This window comes from Staurois parvus, unplaced genomic scaffold, assembly GCF_062004578.1.
Source record: "Staurois parvus isolate SC_StPar_1 unplaced genomic scaffold, SC_StPar_1.0 ptg000827l, whole genome shotgun sequence".
Taxonomy (NCBI): domain Eukaryota; kingdom Metazoa; phylum Chordata; class Amphibia; order Anura; family Ranidae; genus Staurois; species Staurois parvus.
In genome coordinates this window covers 1073018-1087190 of record NW_028318623.1, presented here as the reverse complement: position 1 = coordinate 1087190, position 14173 = coordinate 1073018, and the positions used below count along the sequence as shown (strand labels likewise).

At 46.1% G+C, this 14173-nt stretch overlaps 1 protein-coding gene across 1 annotated transcript in view; it reads left to right on the top strand.

Moving 5' to 3' along the window:
• Positions 1-860: 860 nt before the first annotated feature.
• The window catches only part of LOC149443841 (uncharacterized), a 32662-nt gene continuing 19349 nt past the window's right edge, over positions 861-14173 (top strand). Inside the window, exons 1-3 of the mRNA XM_089655139.1 lie at positions 861-919; positions 7712-7798; positions 12027-12128. Of these exons, the coding sequence (XP_089511265.1) occupies positions 7716-7798; positions 12027-12128 (185 nt within the window). The 5' untranslated portion in view covers positions 861-919; positions 7712-7715. The remainder of the gene's footprint in view (positions 920-7711; positions 7799-12026; positions 12129-14173) is intronic.

Below are 14173 nucleotides of genomic sequence, written 5' to 3'. Positions count from 1 at the left end.
GGAGGAATCGTGCCACATCATTGGTGTTGGCAGAAAGAATAGTGCCCCATTATTTGTGTCAGTGTAAGGAATACTACTCCGTTGTTGGTGTCATTGGGAGGAATCGTGCCACATCATTGGTGTTGGCAGAAAGAATAGTGCTCCATTATTTGCGTCAGTGTAAGGAATACTACCCCGTTCTTGGTGCCAGTGGAAGGAATCGTGCCCAATCATTGGAGTAAGTGGAAGGAATAGTGCCCAATCATTGGAGTAAGTGGAAGGAATAGTGCCCAATCATTGGAGTAAGTGTAAGGAATAGTGCCCCCATGATGGTGCCAGTGGAAGGGAAAGTGCTCCCATGATGGTGTCATTGGAAGGAAGGAGGAATAATGCCTTGTATCAATGAGAGGAATAGTGCCCCGCGGGCCAGAAAAGGGCAAGCAAAGGGCCACATCCAGTCCGCGGGCCACAAGTCTATAGAGATAAAATGAGCCTCATCACAGTTGCTGGTCAGATCCAGGGCTGTGGTTTCCTGTATTCCAGATAATATTCATTAATAATGAGAGTCATAATTGATGAGCAAATAGTTGTCACCACATGCCCACTCATTTGGCTCCTGGTAATTTTATTTGCAAAGGGTGACAAACTTAAGAAAATCAACAGATGGACACACAGACATTAGGGAATCGATCCGCTGTACCTTATCTACAAAGCCATGCTTCATTATCAAGCGCCGGTCATAACGTAATGGCACAGTCACGGCATTTATGACTAAGAACGAATCAATGGACCGCGAAGCAACGCAAATTAAATAATTGTCTTTCGGCCATGGGGAGGTGCGGGTATATATAGTCAGAGGGATAATGCCTTGGACACTACCACCCTCCTTCCTACAGACAGTCACTGCAGTCTCTCAAGACAGAACTCCAGCACTTGAAAAGTAAGTACAAACGCACGCGCTCTGCGATGGTCGGGTGGTAATGCACTAATTATGGTGGAAGTGTACGAGAAGAATTTTGAGTTATTATTTTACAGTTTACCTTAATGTAGTTATTCTTGTGACTTTCACATATATATATATTTTGCTTTTGTTTTAAATGTAGCAATGTGTAGATTAGTCAGTAGAGGGAGCGCTCAGTGGCTCAGTTAGTTACCCATGGATCAGCTACATTGGGGATGCATTGCATTTCATGAGTCAGCTGACACATAGGCATGTATTGTGAGAGGGAGCAGTAAAGTACAACCATTGTGTAGCGCTGCAAAGCATGGAGCAGAGCATATGTAACTAGAAAAGCTACAATTTCTGGGGAAATTGTGTGAAGTGTTCTTTCCTCCACCATTAGTCTACAACTGGAGTGGGCGGAGTAACTGGGTGGAGTGGGCGGAGTAACTATTGTGTGGTTGGAGTGGCTGGAGTAACTGTTGTGTGGTTGGAGTGGGCGGAGTAACTGGGTGGAGTGGGCGGAGTAACTATTGTGTGGTTGGAGTGGCTGGAGTAACTGTTGTGTGGTTGGAGTGGGCGGAGTAACTGGGTGGAGTGGGCGGAGTAACTATTGTGTGGTTGGAGTGGCTGGAGTAACTGTTGTGTGGTTGGAGTGGGCGGAGTAACTGGGTGGAGTGGGCGGAGTAACTATTGTGTGGTTGGAGTGGCTGGAGTAACTGTTGTGTGGTTGGAGTGGGCGGAGTAACTGGGTGGAGTGGGCGGAGTAACTGTTGTGTGGTTGGAGTGGGCGGAGTAACTGGGTGGAGTGGCTGGAGTAACTGTGAAAAGGTTGGACTGGGCAGAGTAACTTTATGGAGTGGGCAGAGTAACCGTGTGCAGTGTTTGGAGTAAAGATAGTAAACATTACACTAACCAATAGATCAAATGTAAAAAGTGCACGTGGCAAGCTTGATAGAGGGAGAAATGCATTTCAAATTTTATTTTTCAGCTCACACTCTAGCTTTTGTCACTCCGCTGCCTGCTCACACACCTGGGTTCCTATGGCAACTCACTCTGCAGCAAGGGCAGAGAAGAGCGGTTAAAAACAAACTGCTCCAACTTGCTCACTTCACTGGCAGTTGCCTTCTTCAAATGGTTGTAGCTTAAAAATTGTAAATCCTACACCGAAGAGCTTTATATTGTGAGAATCACAAGGCCCAGACCTACATTTTGATTCATAGTATGTCTCTGAAATATTAAAAATGAAGGCACAGTCGCAGTTTAGAAATTGCCCTTCAAATTTGAGGTGGCTAGAGTGCAGTTTCAATGAATGTCAATGGGCGGTGTGAGTTGCAAACAAATGGTCATATTGTGAAAACTATCAGGACTATGGCTTAGCCGTGGGCATTTTTAATGGCAGCAGGGATAGCAGAACGTTCTGATATACGATTTGTGTAGGTGGGCTTGAAAATGAGGGAGTGGTGGCAGTTTAGAAATCATTTCCTGATTTTTCAGCTCACACTCTAGCTTTTGTCAGCTCCCACTCTAGTTTTGAACATTCCGCCATTCATTCCTATGGGACCAATTTCACCACAAAAACGCCGATATTTCGTGAACCATTCGGCGAAACGTTCCACAAAGTAATAGCGCACCAATCGGGAACAATCCGCACGTTTCGGTATACTACTGTCTATGTAGTGTAAAAACTGTGGGAGGAGTCAGGGTGGTAAATTTGGCTGTAATAATAAGAATATATATGTGAGATAACCGGAAGTGGTCGCCATGCAACAACACTTAATAAGCATGCATTTATGTAGAGAACATATATAATTCCAAATGATGCACAGAATCGGGGTTCCTTAATAGATTACCATACATTAACCAGTACCAGCCTATATTAAACCCTTCATTACCATGTTAGTTTTCAGTCTCCAATGCTGTACTCAAAAAAATGTTTTTATATATATACGCACGCACGCACGCACATACACACACTATATTGCCAAAAGTATTGGGCCGCCTGCCTTTACACGCACATGAACTTTAATGGCATCCCAGTCTTAGTCCGTAGGGTTCAATATTGAGTTGCAAAAGAACACAAGGGGGCTCCGACTTAAGTGAGAGGAGAATAGTAAGCATATAAACTAACCCTCGGCTGGCCAGTGGGGGGCCGATGGTGTCAGCCTGAACCCAGATCCCAGAGGTGGGATCCCAGCTTCAACTCTTCCGGGAAGGCCGTCCACAAGGTTTAGGAGGGTGTCTATGGGAAGGTTGGACCATTCTTCCAGAAGAGCATTTGTGAGGTCAGGTACTGATGTCGGGGGAGGAGGCCTGGCTCGCAGTCTCCGCTCTAATTCATCCCAAAGGTGTTCTATGGGGTTGAGGTCAGGACTCTGTGCAGGCCAGTCAAGTTCCTTCACCCCAAACTGGCTCCTCCATGTCTTTATGGACCTTGCTTTGTGCACTGGTGTGCAGTCATGCTGGAACAGGAAGGGGCCATCCCCAAACTCTTCCCACAAAGTTGGGAGCATGAAATTGTCCAAAATGTCTTGGTATGCTGACACCTTAAGAGTTCCCTTCACTGGAACTAGAGGGCCAACCCAACCCCTGAAAAACAACCCCACACCATAATCCCCCCTCCACTAAACTTTACATTTGGCACAATGCAGTCAGGCAAGTACTGTTCTCCTGGCAACCACCAAACCCAAACACATCGATGGGATTGCCAGACAGAGAAATCTGATTGGTCACTCCAGAGAACACGTCTCCACTGCTCCAGAGTCCAGTGGCGACGTACTTTACACCACGACATCCAATGCTTTGCATTGCAGTTGGTGATGTAAGGCTTGGATGCCATGGAAACCCATTCCATGAAGCTCTCTACGCACTGTTGTTGTGCTAATCTGAAGACCACACCAAGTTTGGAGGTCTTTAGCTATTGACTCTGCAGACAGTTGAATACTTCTGCGCACTGTGTGCTTCAGCATGCGCTGACCCCGCTCTGTCATGTGACGTGGCCTCCCACTTGGTGGCTGAGTTGCTGTTATTCCCAGTGGCTTCCACTTTGTTATAATCCCACTAACAGTTGAGCGTGGAATATTTAGTAGCCAGGAAATGTCCCGGATGGACTTATTGCAGAGGTGGCCACCTATCACGGGACCACGCTTGGAGTCACTGAGCTCCTGAGAGCGACCCATTCTTTCACAAATGTTTGTAGAAGCAATCTGCATGCCTAGGTGATGATTTTATACACCTGTGTCCATGGAGGGGATTGGAACACCTGAATCCAATGCTTTTGGCAACATAGAGTGTGTGTGTATGTATATATGTATGTATGTATATATGTGTATATATATATATATATATATATATATATATATATATGTGTAGCTTTCCTTTGCTGGTATTTAAAACCACTTTTTATTTTTCATATTCACCACTTAACCTCTGAAAGGTTTTACCCCCTTCGTGACCAAAGCTTTTTCTGCTATTTAGCACTGCTCTACTTTAATTGGCAATTGCTTGGTCATGCAACATTGTGCCCAAATGACATTTATATTAGGGTTGCACCGATACCGGTATCAGTATCACTGTTGATGCAAAGCATTTGCACAAGTATTTGTGCAATGCTCTCATACCTGAAACTGTTACCTTTGTGGTGCAATTTGAGCCCATATAAAAAGATCTGGCTCTAATCGCACTGCAAAGAACTGCATGCAATTTAAACAGGAATGCAGTGCAATTCCTGCCCTAATCACATGTGGCTTTAGGTGTGGTGCAATTTTGAGCCAATGCGAATGGCTCAAACCACATTGCACCCGCAAGGAAACCGCATTTGATTAGGACAGGAATTGCACCGCATTCCTGCTCAAATTGCATGCGATTCTATGCAGTGCAATATGCGCCCATTCATTTTGTATGTGCTCAAATCGCACCGCCAAGGTATCAGTACTCGGTATTGGTGAGTACTTGTCTGAAAGTATTGGTATTCTTACTCGGAAGTAAAAAAACGGTATCGGTGCAACCCTAATTTTATAATTTTTTTTCATACAAATAGATCTTTCTTTTGGTGGCATTTGATCACCACTGAGTTCTTATGTTTGATGTTGATGTTTTATTATATAAACAGAAAAAGACCGAACATGTCTGGGAAAAAAAACATATTTTTTTATTTCCCGTTTATAAAACATATCCAATAAAAAAAAAAAAAAATATATATATTTTTTACTTCCTGTTATAAAACATATCCAATAAAATAAAAATCAAATAATTAAATCTCTTCATAAATTTAGGCCAAAATGTATTCTGTTACGTCTTTAGTATATTAATTGATTTGTGTGAAATTTATAGTATCTACAAACTATGGTGTATATACTGGAATTTATGCAGTTATGATGCTATACTGGTAATGACGGTAATCAGTGACTTACGTTGAGTCTGTGATTGTGTGGCGGGCAATCTGGTGCTAACAGACCAGCGCTGAGAGGTACGCTAACTGGCAGACACTGACATCAATAGTGACACTAATACAGTGATCAGCCCTAATACTATACACTAGGGGTCTCCAAACTATGGTCCTCCAGGTCCCATGAGGACCTGCAAGACTCTGACAGCCACAGGCAAGACTCCCAGTGGCAGAGGCATGATGGGACTTGTAGTACTTCAACAGCTGGAGGGCCATAGTTTGGAGACCCCTGCTATACGCTGTCACTGTACGAGTGGGAAGGGGTTAACATCTAGGGGCAATCATGAGGTTAACTGTGAGCCTATGTGTAATGTGTGTAATATGCACTGCTTTTACTTTACTATCTGTCTGTTGTTTTTTCTCCCTGCTTGGCAGGGAGAAAAAACAGCCAGATCGCTGTTCCCTGTACACAGAATTCTGTGTGCTGTAAATACAGAACTCTGTGTGTGATTGGACACAGTCGATCCGCTGACTTCAGCCAAAATCATTGGCTGGAATCAGCTGCCAAACTCGTGCTGTGTCCAATCACAGCACAGGTCGGCAGGAGGCGCACATGTGCGGGTCCCAAACCTGGAAGAAGTCCAATCACATACGAATACGTGATTGTGCCTGCACCTGTCACCCGCTCGCTGTATATTTATGGTGAGCAGTCGGCAGGTGGATAAGGAAGAAAGACTAAACATTTAAAAAACAAAAAAACAAAACTGTTCCCTATACTTTCTGTCAGAATGAGAATGCCAGAACAGTACAAAAACCCCCAAAAAGTAGCCTTTTTGGAAGGAAGTCAGCTCAAGGTGATGTTATTTCCCCATATTTGTGGAAGTGACCCATATGGAAGAAAAAAATATTTGAAATATATTTTAAAAATATTCTTCCTAAATCTATTGCCATATATTTGAAATGCTACAATTTTGGCCATATTCAATATATATTTCAATAAAAAAAAAATACATATACATATATATATATATATATATATATATATATACATGTTAAAAAGCTTTTTTATTACAAAATATTAAAGTATTTTTAAAAATACATTTCAAATGTACTGTATGTCTTTAAAAATCTACATTTGTGGAATGCATTTACATATATATGTAAAAATATATGTTAAAATTACTTTTTTATGTTAAAAAAATCTGAAGAATATATTTAAAAAACATTTTTAAATATATTATTTTTAAATATATTCTTCAGATTTTTTTTAACATAAAAAAGTAATTTTAAAATATATTTTTACATATATTTGTAAATGCATTCCAAAAACGTAAATTTGTATTTTTAAAGATATACAGTATATTTGAAATGTGTTTTTAAAAATATTTTCATATATTTTGTAACAAACGCATTTCAACATACAATATATATATATATATATATATATATATATATATAAAAATATCTTTTGAAATATATTGAATATGGCCAAAATTGTAGAATTTCAAATATATGTCAATATATTTGGGAAGAATATTTTTTAAATATATTTCAAATATATTTTTCTTCCACGTGTGGAGTAAGAGTGCTGGTCTTGCGGGAGTTAAAAATATGAAGTTTGGTAATAGTTAATTTTTTTTACTGCTTATGCAGGTCATATACAGAGGGAGGAGCAGGTGAAGGGGTTGATGTTGATGTACAGCGCAAATACAAATTCCTGTGCGATTTGAGTGCCGTGCACTTTCAGCCCATTCATTTTGAATGGCCTGAAATTGCACCGCACCAAAAGAAGTGCAAGCAATATTTTAAAAAACACACTGCAACCGGATTGCATGGTACCGTGAGATCCAGTACAGGCAAATGAAATGCATTTGCGACCTGCATTTGAGGTGTCAATAGCATTGCACTGACACCTGCTGCAGATCCCAAGGGCAGTGCATTTTGATCACGGTGTGGGAAATGCATACAGAATGAAAGTTTCCCGCACTGTCTTCTGGTGTGATCTGGCCCTTACACCCCGGTCACACCAAACCCAACTTTGAAATCGTGCGACTTACAGTTTCAAAGGCGGATGACATGCCGATTTCAAGTGCGATTTGCAGGACATCTGACAGAGATGTCTATGCAAATCACACCTAAATTAGTGTATATACTACTTTAGAAATCGGTGCGGCTCCGACCAAGTCGGAACCGCGCTATGACCGCAGTAATTGTGGACAATAGGGTGCGACTTGGCATGCGATTTGCAAGTTGCATGGGATGCAAATCACATGCCAGTTCGCATCCAGTGTGCCTGGGGACCTACACTGATTTCTGGCAAACTTGTATTTTAATGTTCAACTTGTTTTCTCCTTTAATGTGGAATATTGATGATGTGGTTGATAAGTTACATTCTGTCTCCCCAGAATTATGTTTTTGACACTGGTTTTCAGAACTTTGGCCTTCCTTGTCATCCTCCTTCAGCTGTCATGTTCCTCTTCTCTTCCCATCCGGTAAGTTGATGCCTGAGAAAAGGTCTCATTTTAGGCTAGGCGCACACGGGGCTGGAGGTCCTTCTGCATCAGGACAAGATCTAGCCTATCTGATCTGGGGGGGCAGTAAAAAGAGTTGGGGGGCATAATGTTAGCATTGTGCTTGAGTCACTGACAGTCTGTCCCAAAGTCTCATGACCTGGGAAACATTATTATGTATTAGGTTTTCATTAGATTAGGCTGATTAAACAAAACCTGATCCCGCTTATAGATGTCTCTACCAGACCCTATCAGAGTGCCCCCTTACATCAGGGTCCCCATCAGAGTGCCCCCTTACATCAGGGTCCCCATCAGAGTGCCCCCTTACATCAGGGTCCCCATCAGAGTGCCCCCTTACATCAGGGTCCCCATCAGAGTGCCCCCTTACATCAGGGGTCCCCATCAGAGTGCCCCCTTACATCAGGGGTCCCCATCAGAGTGCCACCTTACATCAGGGTCCCCATCAGAGTGCCCCCTTACATCAGGGTCCCCATCAGAGTGCCCCCTTACATCAGGGTCCCCATCAGAGTGCCCCCTTACATCAGGGTCCCCATCAGAGTGCCCCCTTACATCAGGGTCCCCATCAGAGTGCCCCCTTACATCAGGGGTCCCCATCAGAGTGCCACCTTACATCAGGGGTCCCCATCAGAGTGCCCCCTTACATCAGGCGTCCCCTTCCGAGTGCCCCCTTACATCAGGCGTCCCCTTCCGAGTGCCCCCTTACATCAGGCGTCCCCTTCCGAGTGCCCCCTTACACCAGGAGTCCCCCCTTCAGAGTGCCCCCTTACATCAGGCGTCCCCTTCAGCCATCAGAGCACCCTCTTACAGCACGGTCCCCATCAGCCATCAGAGCACCCTCTTACATCAGGGTCACCATCAGAGTGCCCCCTTACATCAGGGTCCCCATCAGAGTGCCCCCTTACATCAGGGTCCCCATCAGCGTGCCCCCTTACATCAGGCGTCCCCTTCAGAGTGCCCCCTTACATCAGGCGTCCCCTTCAGAGTGCCCCCTTACATCAGGCGTCCCCTTCAGAGTGCCCCCTTACATCAGGCGTCCCCTTCAGAGTGCCCCCTTACATCAGGCGTCCCCATCAGCCATCAGAGCACCCTCTTACAGCACGGTCCCAATCAGCCATCAGAGCACCCTCTTACATCAGGGTCCCCATCAGAGTGCCCTCTTAGATCTGTGTCGCTAATAGAGGCCCCCCCCCCTTACATCAACTGTCTTCACCAGGGTGTCCCCTTACATATGATCCGTTATCCCCATAAGAGTGTCCCCGTACAACCAGTATCCTCATCAGAGCCCCCCCTTACATGGATTGTCCCCATCAGAGTGCCTCCTTACATCAACTGTCTGCATCAGGCTCATGGATCAGTGGATACACTCCCAGAGACCTGGGGGGGCACAGCTGTAATCTGGGGGTGCACAGCTGTAATCTGGGGGGGCACAGCCCACCCCAGTGCCCCCCTAGATCCGGGCCTGCTCTGCATCCGTGTGGATTCTGGACACATTCTGGCAGCTCTAGATGAGGTTCTAACCCCTCTCCACTCTATCCATATCTAGAAATGTTTTGGCTGGAAATCCACTTTCCAGGGCCTATGGGGGGACACATTACAGGGAATGGGCCTGCAGCAGTAGGTGCTGATTTGCAAGGCGGAGTGGTAGTCCAGATGCATCTTTTTGCTTACTTTTGTATGGAGTGAAGAAAAGTAAGCATCTGTGTATGATCATCATATTCCTGTTGGGGAGATTTGCCCTTAAAGCAAAAGTTTAAAAAGAAAATCAGCACAAGGGACAGTCTGTACATTCACTGAGAAGTGTCCCTTGTGCTGGTGGCTACTGTTTTAGTTGAAATCCAAAGTCCTCGCCCCCCCTCCCCATACCCCTGCAGCTGTCATCTTCCAGAGCTACTGAGGTTAATAGAGAGGAGGGACCTGTCACGAGAACTCGTGGAAAGTGCCAACTATGCTCACTCTTTCCACCCCCTCCTCCATTCATAAAAGCTGTACTATAGCGTCTATCAATGAAAAGAAATTTATGAATGGACGTAGCAGGGCCGGATCTAGCCTGTCTGATGTTAGGTGCAGTAAAAACTGTCAAGGGGCAGAAGATGGGAGGTCAGCAGGGCAAAGGACAGGGGTCCCTGCTGGCAGGGCAGAGGACAGGGGTCCCTGCTGGCAGGGCAGAGGACAGGGGTCCCTGCTGGCAGGGCAGAACTCCTTCTCCCATCCCTGCACTGCACACAGTTTGGCACAGGCAGCAGAGCTCCTCCTCCCCACACAACGCATAACTGAAATCAATATGGTGTCAGGTTAGGGCAGTATAGTGTTCACCATCTTAAAGTGTTCCTAAACCCAGGACCCTGCTTTCACTATATCTGGTCTCCCAGGACCCTGCATTCACTATATCCGCTCTCTCCGCACCCTGCATTCACTAAATCTGGTCTCCCCAGACCCGCATTCACTATATCTGGTCTCCCAGGACCCTGCATTCACTATATCCGCTCTCTCCGCACCCTGCATTCACTAAATCTGGTCTCCCCAGACCCGCATTCACTATATCTGGTCTCCCAGGACCCCGCATTCACTATATCTGGTCTCCCCGGACCCCGCATTCACTATATCTGCTTTCCCCGGACCCTGCATTCACTATATCTGCTTTCCCCGGACCCTGCATTCACTATATCGGCTCTCCCCGCACCCAGCATTCACTATATCCGCTCTCCCCGCACCCTGCATTCACTATATCTGGTCTCCCCGGACCCTGCATTCACTATATCCGCTCTCCCCGGACCCTGCATTCACTAAATCTGGTCTCCCCAGACCCCGCATTCACTATATCTGGTCTCCCAGGACCCTGCATTCACTGTATCAGCTCTCCCCGGACCCTGCATTCACTATATCTGGTCTCCCCGGACCCTGCATTCACTATATCCGCTCTCCCCGGACCCTGCATTCACTAAATCTGGTCTCCCCAGACCCCGCATTCACTATATCTGGTCTCCCAGGACCCTGCATTCACTGTATCAGCTCTCCCCGGACCCTGCATTCACTATATCTGGTCTCCCCGGACCCTGCATTCACTATATCTGGTCTCCCCGGACCCTGCATTCACTATAACTGGTCTTCCCGGACCCTGCATTCACTATAACTGGTCTTCCCGGACCCTGCATTCACTATAACTGGTCTCCCCGGACCCTGCATTCACTATAACTGGTCTCCCCGGATCCTGCATTCACTATATCCGGTCTCCCCGGACCCTGCATTCACTATATCCGCTCTCCCCAGACCCTGCATTCACTATATCCGCTCTCCCCGGACCCTACATTCACTATATCCGCTCTCCCCAGACCCTGCATTCACTATATCCGCGCTCCCCGGACCTTGCATTCACTGTATCCGCTCTCTCCGGACCCTGCATTCACTATATCTGGTCTCCCTAAACCCTGCATTCACTATATCTGGTCTCTCAGGACCCTGCAATCACTATATCTGGTCTCCCAGGACCCTGCATTCACTATATCTGGTCTCCCAGGACCCTGCATTCACTATATCTGGTCTCTACAGACCCCGCATTCACTATATCTGGTCTCCCCGGACCCTGCATTCACTATATCCGGTCTCCCCGGACCCCGCATTCACTATATCTGGTCTCCCCGGACCCTGCATTCACTATATCTGGTCTCCCACAGTACACAGAACATGGAAATGCAATTATTTTAGTAAATATAAACTGCTAAATACCTTTTTTCATCAGCAGTTAGAGCAGTCTTGTGACTTCTATCAGTGTCTGGCTGGAGTAGTGGTTAAAGTTTGTAGGAGGAGTTTTCATGCTGCTCTGAGTGTCCTATGAGGCTGCATAACCCCTGACCCTCTGTCTGGACAGTGCTGATTGGCCTTGTGCCCCCCCCCCCAAAAAAAAAAAACAAGCATGCCCCCTAAGGCTCTGTACTATCAGCAGATGGATTGGGGACAGTAGAAGAAGGGGAGGATCAGAGAAGACAGGGTCAAACAGCTTTTTTTACACGAGGAGGATTAACCCATTAGGTTCCACAGCGAGTATAACAAGCATGCTTTATTGCATATACAGACTGATTGTACTGTTATGTGTTTAGTAACACTTCAAATACTATGTTAATTTTGGTAGTTAAGAATCATTCCATACTTTACATCTGCCCATATTTATATACATTCTGCATTCTATAAACAGGGATAAAAGACATGTGGATGGTATGTTTACCAGCGAGTTCAGCCGGGCCAGAGGGTCAGCAGCCATCCGAAAGATCATAAACTCTGCCCTGCAAGGAAAAAGGTAAGAACCAATCCAGTGAGATCTTCATTAAAGTTGTTGTAAACCTCCAATATGCATAGCACAGTTTTGTAAAATGTTTGCTTGCATTTTTCCAAAGCACTAAGTGTAATTTCTCTCTGCTGTCTAGTTCCTCTGTTATGAGCATGAGTCACTTCTGACAAGATTTCCTGACACCAGGAGATTAAAAAGTGACAGAGGGAGGGAGCTCGAGCACACAGCCTGTGTTTGACAGCCTCAGCTCTGTTCCTGGTCTCCCCGGATCCTGCATTCCCTATATCTGGTCTCCCCAGACCCTGCATTCACTATATCCGCTCTCCCCGGACCCTGCATTCACTATATCCGCTCTCCCTGGACCCTGCATTCACTATATCTGGTCTCACCGGACCCTGAATTCACTATATCCGCTCTCCCAGGACCCTGCATTCACTATATCCGCTCTCCCCGGACCCTGCATTCACTATATCCGGTCTCCCCGGACCCTGCATTCACTATATCCGGTCTCCCCGGACCCTGCATTCACTATATCCGGTCTCCCCGGACCCTGCATTCACTATATCCGGTCTCACCGGACCCTGCATTCACTATATCTGGTCTCCCAGGACCCTGCATTCACTATATCTGGTCTCACTGGACCCTGCATTCACTATATCCGCTCTCCCCGGACCCTGCATTCACTATATCCAGTCTTCCCAGACCCTGCAGGGTCCTGGGGGACCAGATATAGTGAATGCAGGGTCTGGTGAGACCAGATATAGTGAATGCAGGGTCCGGGGAGACTGAATATAGTGAATGCAGGGTCCTGGGAGACCAGATATAGTGAATGCAGGGACCGGGGAGACCAGATATAGTGAATGCAGGGTCCGGTGAGACCGGATATAGTGAATGCAGGGTCTGGTGAGACCAGATATAGTGAATGCAGGGTCTGGTGAGACCAGATATAGTGAATGCATGGTCCTGGGAGACCAGATATAGTGAATGCAGGGTCCGTGGAGACCGGATATAGTGAATGCAGGGTCCGGTGAGACCGGATACAGTGAATGCAGGGTCCGGGGAGAGCAGATATAGTGAATGCAGGGTCTGGGGAGAGTGGATATAGTGAATGCAGGGTCCGGGGAGACCGGATATAGTGAATGCAGGGTCCGGGGAGACCGGATATAGTGAATGAGGGGTCCGGGGAGACCGGATATAGTGAATGAGGGGTCCGGGGAGACCGGATATAGTGAATGCAGGGTCCGGTGAGACCGGATACAGTGAATGCAGGGTCCGGGGAGACCGGATACAGTGAATGCAGGATCCTGGGAGACCGGATACAGTGAATGCAGGGTCCGGGGAGACCGGATATAGTGAATGCAGGGTCCGGGGAGACCGGATATAGTGAGTTCAGGGTCCGAGGTCTAGGGTCACGTTAGTGCCTAAAACATTAGAGAACAAGCTGAATTTCAATTTTGCTCATTGTTCTAACTTGCTAATAATTGCACGTGGTCAGCATAGCACCAGTTGCACAGCTCCTGATGTACACAGGACAATGTCTTTTGGCACACTGACTTATGAAGGTTGGTGCTCCCTGTGACTGTGCGTGACACCTTCTGCTGCCATCTGTTATAAAACTAACTGTCTCGAAAACGTTTTGATACCACCTCGTATTAATAAATAGTAAATGGCATAATCCCATAATATTTGTGCCAAGACCTTCTCTTGTGACAAGCGACCATTGTTTCCCGTCTATTAGTTCCACAGAGAATGAAACAGGTGAGAGAAGCCCAGCTGAGGCCCCCAGGGAGCCGCCATTTTGTCTCCAGCTTGTGACCTTCTGAGAAGTTATTATTTATTTAGCTCATTTCATTATGTGCTTCCTGTGGCCCGGGATCAGCGCTACAGATGGAAGGGATACAAATGACTTTAAAGGAATTGAAATGAAAGATCCTCTGCAAAAGGAAAATCTGAGTATATATTGCTGTGTTCTATTAAAGCCGTATTAAACACAAATCCAAGAATGTGATGTATTGCCGTTCACCAATCTCTAGATGTGGCGGCTGCATTCGTTT